Source organism: Apodemus sylvaticus, chromosome 10 (assembly GCF_947179515.1).
Source record: "Apodemus sylvaticus chromosome 10, mApoSyl1.1, whole genome shotgun sequence".
NCBI lineage: Eukaryota > Metazoa > Chordata > Mammalia > Rodentia > Muridae > Apodemus > Apodemus sylvaticus.
Window position 1 is genome coordinate 93,649,211 of NC_067481.1, and position 11,288 is coordinate 93,660,498.

Consider the following 11,288-nt stretch of genomic DNA (forward strand, 5'->3'; position numbering starts at 1 on the left):
TTCACAGTCCCCCCACCCCACAGCCCCCATCCCAAACCGAGCTATATGTGAGCATCATCTCCCGCCCGGTTTAGGTTCGGCCTCTGGGATCAGCTCCTGAGGCTGACAAAGGACCCCGTGGGCTTCCAATGAGGGGCAGAGTCAGGGAAGCTGGACAAGGGCTGTGGCGTTAAGGAAGCCGACTTAGGGTGCTGCTCTTCCCTCGACGCCCAGCAACAGTGAGGCAGGTTGGGCTGAGGTTGGGCACTCTGCGGTCAGCGTTTACTCCCTCTTTGATGCGAGACGTCGCTGACCCTCTATACCCACAATATACTCACAAGTCATAAAACCCCTCACGCCCTCCGCGGCTAACCTTGAAAAAAAGGCCGCCCCTCCGAAAATACCTCAGAAAACCCCCAACAAGGGGCGCGGGGTGCATTAGGTTTTATCGGTGCAGGTTCTATTAATGTGTCCTATGCGGAGACCTGGAGGAGGCCTCTGTGCTCGCTAAAATCCTAAAAGAAGCACGCGTGCGTTAGCGCACTCACTTTAATGGGAAGAGGGTTCTCATTTCTTACAGCAACAGGTAAAAACATAAATACGGGTGGGTGGGCGGCGGCAAGGCAACCCAGGGCCCGGGCGCCCGGCCCGGGCTCCGGGTCCTAGTGTGGGATCCGTAGAGGGTGACCGTGTCCCTGGAAGGGCTCTGCCAGGGCCGAGACACCAGGCTACGTCAACAAAGAGGGATGGATCGGAGAAAGGTCCCAGGTCTGCGCGAGGGTGGGTGTGTAATCCGAGGGACGGGACAGAGCGGGAGCCTTTCCATCCCCCGGAGTCATCGTCCTTCTCCTAAAGGTGGGAGTAGGTCCGGGGCGCCCCAAACGGGCTCTTTCCCTACCACGCTCGGATGCCGTGCAGCGTGGAGACACCCGAATTGCCCTGCGGCATCCCGGGACTCTGCACGGTGTTCAAGTCCCCGACGCCGAAGTTCACGAAGTTGCCGTTGGCGGCGGCGGCGGCGGCGGCGGCAGAGGCGACGGGGGGCTGCGCGGCGGGGGGCGCGGCGGGGTAGGCGGCGCAGCTGTAGCCAGGACTGCAGGCCGCGCCTCCGTAGCCGGGGTAGGGGTAGGCGTTGTAGCCGTAGGCATTGAGACCCACGCCGTAGGCAGGGGCGTAGGCTGCCGAGTCCCCCAGGCAGGGCTTCCCGTCGCGCACCAGCACCGGCACGGCGATCCTGCGCGCGGGTGGCGGCGGCGGCCCCAGCAGCTCCAGAGTCTGGTCCTGTCGCTGTCGCTTGCACTTGTAGCGGCGGTTCTGGAACCAGATCTTGACCTGCGTGGACGTGAGCTTCAGCACGCTGGCCAGCTGATCGCGCTCGGGCGCCGACAGGTACCGCTGCTGCTTGAAGCGCCGCTCCAGCTCGTAGACCTGCGCCTGGGAGAAGAGCACGCGTGGCTTCCGTCGCCGCCGCGCGCGTGGTCGTTCGGCGCCGTCCGTCTCGGCTTTGTCCAGCTCCACCGCCTTCTGCAGCGCGCACAGCTCTGATGGGGAGGAGAGGCAGAGAGATGGTCCTTTAGAGCGGTGGGCTCGGGGAGCTCAGGGCCCTCGTGGGGGCGGGGAGGGGTGTCACCCTAGTCCTGTGCGGGACACCCAGCTCCGCTTAAGCTTATCGCCGAGTGCACGGGGCTCGCACGGTTCGATGTTGGCGCAATTGCGCATCTGGGAAAAGCCTAAGTGACTTGGACACCTTACTTCAGTAAATGCTTCAGGACAAAACAAAACAAGAGAAATCTCCCAGGCTCACCACCCCAGACCCCTTCCCCAGATAGTTCGCGTCCTCATGGCAATCCGCGATTTAGCTTTTCTGGCCATAAAATAAAATCATACGGATGCTTGGAGTGAATTACATTAGGAATACTCCTGTTTGACCCTCGGGTGGTCAGCTTGTCCTTAAATAAGCAGTTAAAGAACTAGGAGGCCCAAAGCTTGGCGTCTCCAGCAGGGCTGCAAGCTGATGTTCGCGCGCGCGGCTTCTGGGCTTCCCAGTAACCGCGGGAGGACAGAGGCCTCTACACCGGCCCTGCAGGATTCCGGTCGGTAGCAATCAGTTCTGGAACCTCTCTAGTCCTCCTCCGATGTTCCTGGACCTTCTCTCTGCTCCTAGAGAAAACCTCGGAATGCTTTTCTAACTCGCAGAAGCCATTGGGCCTCTCTGGCTTTGCTCAGATCCGGAGGAGCTGGGCCTGGGTCTTCCTGCTCCTTCTGAGAGCTGGCCAGGAGCCCCTCTCCCTACTCTGAGATATCTGGTATTCGGCCACCTTCGGAAGCCTGCTCTTCACTTCTCGGTGTCTTTATTCTTTCCGTATTTTCCAACATTTCCCAGATAGAAATTTTTGTCTGATCCTGCCTGGAAACTGTACTGAAAAAAACAAAACCAATCCCAACTCCTGGCATCCACAGCATCGCATTTCAAATCACGACCCTGTCCCCAGACTCCTCTCTTTTGGCACAAAGGAGGCAAGGCCCGGAAAGGCAGGGTGGGCTACACAAGGCCCAGGATCCGCGGGGCTAAGCTTTCTGTTTAGCAGTTCTCAGAGTCTCAAAATATCCCCAAATCTGAAAGAGATTTTAACTCTCCAATACGAAGATTTGTTCTACCGCGGATTGTTAGCTTAACTTTGTAACAGATTCAAGAGCAAGGCCCTAACCTACTGGGGTTTTGTAGGCCGAAAACAATTTTTAATCTCTCTCTCTCTCTCTCTCTCTCTCTCTCTCTCTCTCTCTCTCTCTCTCTCTCTCTGACTTTTTTCTGATCCTCTGAATTCGGCGTTCCCTCTAAACTTCCGATCGACTGCGGGGCTAGAAGATCATGGACAACCTGGAATCCTACACCCCAAACGCCCCGCGCGCAGCCTTCACCCAGACTATTATCAGGCCTGGGTTTCTGCCTCAGGGTTTTGGGCATGAAAGCGACTCCAGAAGGGTAGGGCTTGGGGTTCTCCTACCTTTCTTATCCGCCCGAGGGTCCTTGGCCGGGTCAGGGTCACCGTAGGCTCGAGGATAAAATGTGGGAGCAGCTGGGAAGGCAGGAGAGCACTTGGGGGGCGAAGGCGCGGGGCCCAGCTCCGCGCGCAGCTCTGCCAGGCCGGGCGCTGCCGCCTCGGGCCCGGAGTAGGCCTCGGGCTTGAAGGCGGCCAGCATGCAGGAGGCGGGCGCCAGGGTGGCCTCGAGGCGCGCAGACAGGTCCCCAGCCGCCAGGCTGCGCTGCTGCTGCTCCAGGTTCAGGATGTCTTTGACTGAGAAGGGCGTGGGTGTGAGCGCAGGGCTGGGGAACATGGTGGCAACGCCGATCTCACAGCGCCAGGTGGGTGGCAGAGAGTGGCGCTGCCCACCCCGGGGGACAGCCTCTCCGCATGGTGCCCGCCGCCCGCCGCTCACCCGCCTCTCTGCCCAGGATGTGGCGCGCGGCAGCAGGTAGCGCAGAGCACCAGGGGCAGAAGAGGCGGGAGCAGGCTGGAGTAAGGGGGGTTCAGCCTGCCATTGGGCCAGGGGCCTCGATGACAGGAGCGACGGGCAGTTCTGCGTCACCTAATATAGACATAGGGATAGGGAAAAAAAATCCTGCTCAGCTTTTTTTAAAGGGGCCGCGACACATTTGGAATAGTCTCCCACTCCTGCAGGAGATTGCTCCTCGATAGCCTGAAAAAATCCCAGCCAGACGCACTCAAAGAAAATACCTGATTCTATTGTGCTGGGTCTAAACACAGGGTTAGGGTGGGTCTAGGATTTGAATAAATATTCTTTCACACCTATCACTAAATGGGCTAGTGAGGATGAGTAGAAAGCCAGAAGAGGGGGCGTTATTTTCAGGGATCAAGACTATGAGTGCAATATTGTTTACTGAAGCCTGCTTAGGAAGAGAAACAGAGGAGACAGTTCTCAGACGGTCAACAACACATCAAAAGGAACTGGGTGGGGCGGCGAGGGGGAGCGGCGTTTAATTCGACCTACAGGATCATATTCAACCCAGGATTCCAGTCAGGCCCCAAGGGGTTCTGAGCTGAATGGAAAGGTGAAGTGGCTAATTGTGGGGTGGGAGTGGCCACCTGCTTCCGACTGAGCTGCTGAAGTAGGGAGTGGCCACCTGCTTCGGACTTTTCGGGCACCTCTCCAGAGAGAAGCATTCTCTGGGGAATTGACCCTTCCGTGAGGGAGTCAGCCCGGGTTCGGCCCAGCTTCCCCGCAGAGGGGCGGGGGGGGGGTGTCTGCCTGGATTCTCCGGAAGCCCAAGCTGCTGTTTTTCACCCCTCCTAGGCCACCAACAAAATTCCCAGACCCTTTCTAGCCCCAATCCCCAGGGCCTACGGAAACTTCTACTCCTCCACGGGGCAGAGGACAGAGCCCGGCAGGTGGAGGGGTGTTTTCAGTTCCCTTGTGGTTCTGTCAGGGTTGAAGGAGCCCACGTTCCGTTCCGTACTAAGAAAGCAGTTGGATCTAAGGAACTCTCGGGCCCTCCCAGACTCCACACAGAAGAGTGAGGCTTTTGGGGGGGGGGGGCGTGTAATCTTAAAAAGAGAAGGTGCATCTTTTCCAGGCAAAACCTACCCCATTGGAGGTATTACGGGTAAGGCTAGCCACTGGAAGAGCTTGGGTTCTTCATCTGAAGGTTATAAATCCTCACCACACCCATTTGCAAGGGAAATGTCCCCTCACAAAGCAATGTGGTGAGGATTCATCGCCTATATTCGGATATAAGGGCTCCCAGAGTTGACAGATCTGTGGGTCAGGTCAGGAAGGCAAAGGATATGAAGGACTAGTTGGCCACCAGGGAAGAGGCTTTTGGAATAGAAAAAGGGGGTGTGGGTGTAGGGTCAAAGGTTAGCTAAACAAGCCACTCTTAATTATGAATGGGCCCAAAGCCCAGAGATCGAAATTTTTTTGAGTGAAGAGTGTGAACTGTCCCTCCTGGTAGGACAGTGGGTCACTGGCAACCATCTAGGTCAACATTGCAGCCTGTGTAGGCCTGATTTGAGTTCCTTCCTGCCTTTCCTCTAACCCAAAGTTCGAGGCTCCAGGCAGACTGTGGAGTGCGGGCAGTACAGAAAACTCAATGCCAGGCTCCTGCAGTCAGTGCCAGATTGGCAGTCATAGTGAGATCTCAACCCAAGGAGCACAGAGCTTTCTGAAGCTGCTAGCTCTGACTTCAGAGGCAGCCTTTTCAGAGATGTGGGGTACAGAACCCCAGATGTCTCTGTCCCTCCATTCCCTGCCTTCCATTGTATTCCTTTCTCTGCTGCAATCTGCTGCCTTTGCCAGTTTTTTGTTTCCCTCCCTTGCCACAACTTTTGGATAGTTACAGTTGCTGTTCTGAACCAACTTGTCCCGGGACCCTCCTCGCTTTTGGAGATTGGTTTGTGTGGGTTGGAGGGATGTCTGTCACCCAGGCGGTGACGTCTGGCAAAGGAGCCACATCCGATTCAATTAAATGTCTTGCTGAAAACAGCTTCGGGCGGGCGAGGGTCCTGGGAGTCTGTTAAGTGAATCGGCTGGCCCTGCGGATCGCGATGACAGTTTGAAAGATTAGTGTGAGCCGACGCCTGAAATATTACCGTTTAATTGGGGGGGGGGGCGGTGTATATCGGGGCCGCATCCGGGATCCCTGTTTTAAGTCTTTTTTTTTTTTAAAGATAGTTTTGAGAGGGGACATTTCCTTTGCAAATCAATGTGGTGAGGATTTATCACCTTTTTCGGATATGAGGGCTCCCAGAGTTGACAGATCTGTGGGTCAGGTGTCAAGAAAAAGGAAGAAAACTCTTCTAATTTGAACAAAATCAGTGACTTTCCCACCCCTACAACCTTGGTGAAAAGGCCCTGGCCTTTCTCTTCGGAGAGGAAGCAGGACAGAGTGAGACAAATAGAACAGAATTGGGGTGATCCGTGGGGTTTCTGCAGAGAGCTGTCCAGAGCACTTTCCAATTTGACTTCTCTCCTGGCTGTCTTCAAATCAATAACGAAGGGTATATATTTATATATTGCTGTGTGTGTGTGTGTGTGTGTGTGTGTGTGTGTGTGTCCCAATGGCTGGGAAGGGGCTTGTCTTTCTCCCCAAGGTCTGCTGGTTCAACCTGGCTCGCGCTCTAAGAAGCACTTGGCCAAACACAACCTTCCGTTGGGAGGGGCAGAGACAAAGGAGACTGGAGGAGACAGTGAAAATCTGCGGAGTTATTTCTTTACCTTTTAAAGACTTGGTGCTTTAGGATTAGTCAAATTCCCGGGGTAGCCAGTGCATCCTGCGTAAATAAATTATTATTGATTGAAAAGCGATCGGCGCGGCCCTAGCCTAGGCCCCCCCTTTCCTGCAATCAGCAGCGCCGGCCGCGAAAGGTATATATGATTAATTGAAAGATAAGCTGCAACTATCACCCGGAATGTCATTAATGCGCCGGGGAGACGTCCATTGGAGACAGGCTGCGTTATCCGTAGCTTTATCTTCAACAACGCCTCGCTCTCTTGGCCCGCGCCAGGGAAACAGATGGGGGTTTCTGTCTGGGACGCTCGCCCCATGTTTATATTTTGGGAAGAATCGCAACTCTAGGGAGTCCCCGGCGGGCCCCCTGATAAATGAACATTAGCACTTTTTCGGACTACTGTATCAACAAAGGGGCCGCGGCACGGCAATAATTGGCGAGAAAGCAAACAGAGGGCGGAGAGCGCGACTCTGCTCTTCGTCCGGCTGATGGATGAGCTGCGCGGCCGCCTCCTGGCCTAGCCCGTGCTTCCTTCCCGCGGGTCGCGCAGGGCCGGCCCGCTCTGCAAGGCCGTACGCCTCTGGCTGCAGGTACTCAGCCTCGGAGGTGGTGCGCCTTGGGTCCTTTTGCTAGACCACTTGGCTAATAGAAGAAGGTCGCAGGAGAGAGTGACTCGCTCAAGGCTACCTACCCTGACTAGAAGCGGTGATCGATCGCCATTTCCTGTTTGTCAATGGGAAGAAAAGAATGCCTACTGCGAAAGAGAACCTGGAAGTCTCCCTACACTGTCATTCAGAAGGAGAATTCTTTAGGGGCGGAGGGGGGGGGGCTGAGAGACGGAGACACAGAGATACACAGAAACAGAAACAGAATAAGAACATATTTGAGATGTAACCACCACCACCTTTTTCCCTTTTTCCTTTTCCTTTCTTTTTTTCTTTTTCTTTTCTTTTTTTCTTTTTCTTTCTTTCTTTCTTTCTTGCTAAGGCCTTACCGAGATAGATTTCACTCACCGTACTCCACAATCAATTTGCGGTCACTCACGCCCAAGAAACTGTCAGCCTTCAACCTCCACGCACCCTTCTCAGCCCCAGTCACCACTAATCTACTTCCCGCCCCGGGGGATTTGCATCTCCCGAGTGGGTCATACAAACAAGCTCATACAATATGTGACCTTTTGTGTCTAGTGTCTCTCAATTAGCATAGTGTTTATCCAACCCCTTCACGTCGTGACATTTATCTGCACAGCTAAGTGATATCCAGTTGTGCAAATATGCCATTTTTGTGGACTAGTTCACTAGTTGATTGCTATTTGTGTGTTTGTGCTTTTTGCTATTCTGAATAATCTACCTTCACGGACTGGGAAAACCTTCCTCTGTCCTCCCTATTAGCAACCCTACCCTTCCTCAGTGGGGACTGAGTTTCCTGTGATATTCTATTCTTGCTTTATCCTGTCTTAATTTTTTGAAAAATAAGTTTCCAGATTTTTATTTCTGGCTGAACACACCGTATCTGCCAAAAATCCTGCTTTCTAGGTCATTAGGCAGAGCCCTGGAAATACGAACTCAATATATTTAAGGTCCTGGTCATAAGCGCAGGGCTTTTGACTCTGCCCCAAGGTACAAGGACTGAGCCAGGCATAGAATGGCCCCCAATGTGCTGTTTTCAAGGCAAAGCTCTCCTGGTCACAGCAAGAACTGAAAAGCACAGAGGAGGGAAGCAGAGCAACCTGGTGAGGGAGTGTGTGCCTTCTGTGGAGGGAAGTTAGGACTTCCGCCCGTTTCCTGAGGACTCCAGACTGACTGAACTCCCTTTGGGGTATTTGGCCTGGTTTTCTCCACCCCTTCATCTGCACTGACCAGGTGGGTAAATGCTTGCCAAACAAGCCGGACTTAGATGTTTGATTCTCAGGAATCTGACCTCCACCAGGGCATGGAAGCACTCAGATTCACATACAACACACATGCGATGATCTTTAAGTGTTAGCCATGATCAGGATAATAATTTGGAATGCTTGCGTATTTTTTTTGAGTGATAGTGAATAGGAGAAAAGATCAAGAAAACCATAGGAGATTCTTTTAGAATGTTGCCAAAGATACCATAAATAGAACTAAAGAAAAAATAATCTAGAGAGAACGATAGTAGGAATGCATAATGAAATTATGAATTTTAATAACATGTTCTGGTAAATCAATAAGGAAATCACTCAACAGGAAAATTGTAATATCGGCCAAGACTAGTAGAACCTTGCTGGGGGGGGAAAAGAGGGTTGGAGAAGAAAGTAAATAAAAAAAGAAATAAAAGTTAAGAAATGTCAACTAAATCAGAGAGGTAAATAGTATAGTATCAGATTAACAAATGGAAAAAGAAATTGACATACCCTAGCTTCCCAACAAATAATAAAGTTGAGCAAAATTAGGGAAAAAACCTCTATACACCCATTTATACCGTGGACACGATCGAATAGAAGAGGATTGCCCGGCATCCCTGAGGCCTGCCTGAGCTCATGCCACGGGGTCTGAAAGCCAACTGACCTTTCTGTGTGGTTCAGTGGAAAAACACATTGACAGGCCTCTCTGGAGCAGTCTGGTTCTCTCGACATGTAAAACACACAAACCATATGATGTGATGTTGTCACGTCCAGTAACTTTTCTCACATACACGTGCATATGCAAATAAAATGCTTCCTCTGCACTTTAATTTTGTAAAGAATGGAAATATTTTTTAAAAAAATCCAACCCAGTATATTTATTCGGGGAGACGAGTTAGATATCATGTTGTACCAAGTGAAACTGCAGATGCAGGAAGAGAAAGAGTTCCATTTATATTTTTATTTATCAGCATGACTACATTTTATGATACATTTAATATCAAGCAAGATCCAGGCTCTTTCCTTTGTGGTACACACACTGTGTGTGTAAGCAAGCCCTCTCCTGCTGAGCTTTGATTTTACTTACTTCTTTAACATTTGTGTGTGGGGGGTGAGGGGTGTCAGAGGACAACTTGCTGGAGTTAGCTCTCTTCTCATATGAATTCAGATCCTCAGGCTTGTTAGCAACCACCCTTTACCAATCACCAACATCTGTCTGCTATCTGTTCGTCCATCCGTCCGTCCACCTGTCCGTTCGTCCATCCGTCCATCTGTCCATCTGCCCGTCCATCCATCTATCCATCCATTCACCCATCCAGGGTTGTCCTTTATCAACACTCTGCATTTCTGTTGCTGTTTGGTGTTCTGTAGCCAAGTCTGGCCTCAAACTCAAATCCTTCAGCCCCAACTTCCTAAATGTTGGGGTAACAGTGTGAGCCCCTATACCTATCTGTAGTTTATTGGGAAGCTAGGAGTGTCATTTTTTTTTAATTGAGGATTAACAAAATGTTAAAGGAAGCATTGAAGGAAGAATATGGGGGAGGGGAATCTAAAATTAAACATCACAGTATATTATAGTAATCTTGAGAGAACGGAATTTTCTTTTCTTTTCTTTTCTTTTCTTTCCTTTTCTTTTCTTTTTGCTTTTGGAGCTATGGAGGTATCTGGACCAGAATTCTGGGGTCAAAGGTTAAAACTGTAGATTTATATGACTCTCCTCTCATTTTGGAAATTTAAAAATTAAAGATAAAGTGAAATTTGTGACAGAGAGTCCAAGTGGCAGTCAGAGGTAAACTAGCAACTTAACTCGCCAAGGTGGGTCAGAAAGGATGGGCAGGGCCTCTCTCCAGCCAAGTGGCTCTCTGGCTTGTCCCTGAAGTGGTTCTTGGTCTCAGAGTGCCCACCTGAAGGCTGACTGAAGCAGGCTCTCTGAAAGACAGCCCCCACGCCTCTCAATGCACCAATTGGAGTGGGAGAAGGAGGCTGGCCAAAAGGTGTGGTTGAAGACTCCACCACCACACTAGGCACTGGCCCAGCTGGGGAGGAGTCCAGGGGCTTAGGCCCAGGTGTCCACCCTTCCCTGGGTGAGGGGGGAGCTCTAGGCACCTCTCTGATGAACCCGACTACATCTAGAGTCTTACTAACCAGATTGAGGTGACTCTTTCCTATCTTGGGGTACAGAAATTGGTACAAATATTTCCTACATGTTCCTCTTATATAGGGTGGGAACTTTTTTTAGTCCTAAAATCTTTCACTTGTCACAGAGCCACTTTGGACCTCTTGACCCCCTAGGGACACCACTTTCAGATTCCACTTTCTCACAAGGAAAGGTTTCCAGGTAGAAGCCGTGCCACCCCAGCCTTCCCCAGAGTGACCTCCGGCTTCCTCTTTTGCCGAGAGCTGGATCCAGCTGCAGCTCGCAGGAGCCGGGTGCCAGAACAGCATTCCCAAGCCTTCTGTGGCGCAGTCCAACTGCCCTAGACTACTGTAGGAAAACTGCACACCACACATAACCAGCAGAAAACTTCTGGGTCCTCCTTTCTCCTCGGGGTTAAACATATTAAAAAACAAAACAAACAAAATGAAAGAAAACAGAGTGTTAACAATATCCCTCTTTCCAAAGAACTCTGTGAACTTGATCAATCCAGACTGCTTCCTGTCCCTGCTGAAGAAGCCTGTCCCTGTCCAGCCGTAGTTTTCTTAGTAATAGATAAAACAGATGGATCTGGGACTACTTTTATTTAAAAAATAGGTACAACATCACAAAACCAAACAACAAACGTGGAAAGGGGCAATTTATACAGCAAGCTCCTTAGGCTCCAGTTGCCTTACCCAAGATATATTTGCATACATGTGTGTGTATATATGATATATATGCACACATATACAATATTATATATATATATTCTACTTGTTTCTGGGGACTGGACTCAGGGGTCTCATATGCTGGTAAAGTGCTGATTCACTTTATTGAGACACAGTAAGTCTGAACTACAATTTAACAGGGTCAAAAGTATACTGTCCCGTTAATCTGGACATGTGGAAAAGCTCATGGAAAGTTCGGAGAAATACAGGAAACGCTGACATTTCAAATGAGCTCTTCCCTGTTAGTCGGTCCAGAGTCTGTCACAGACTTGAAGAAGTTCATCTTCCACATATTTTATTTGTATGTTTATGGAAAACTCGAATAG

General features: G+C 50.9%; 1 protein-coding gene across 1 annotated transcript; it reads right to left on the reverse strand.

Annotated features, from left to right (window-relative positions):
- Positions 1-514: 514 nt before the first annotated feature.
- Nkx2-5 (NK2 homeobox 5) lies at positions 515-7,302 on the reverse strand. The gene is made up of 3 exons (XM_052196827.1): positions 7,241-7,302; positions 2,985-3,567; positions 515-1,520 (listed from the first exon to the last, which is right to left on the reverse strand). Exons 2-3 carry the CDS (start codon positions 3,313-3,315, stop codon positions 874-876), a joined length of 978 nt encoding a protein of 325 aa, XP_052052787.1. The 5' UTR covers positions 3,316-3,567; positions 7,241-7,302; the 3' UTR covers positions 515-873.
- Between the last annotated feature and the right edge of the window lie 3,986 nt (positions 7,303-11,288).

What these genes read in the sequence shown, in the direction of transcription:
- Nkx2-5 (XM_052196827.1), bottom strand. Translation starts at nt 3,315, where the DNA reads ATGTTCCCCAGCCCTGCGCTCACACCCACGCCCTTCTCAGTCAAAGAC. An exon ending in CCCTCGGGCGGATAAGAAAG is followed by an intron (nt 1,521 to 2,984) that starts GTAGGAGAACCC and finishes CCTCCCCATCAG; the next exon opens with AGCTGTGCGCGCTGCAGAAG.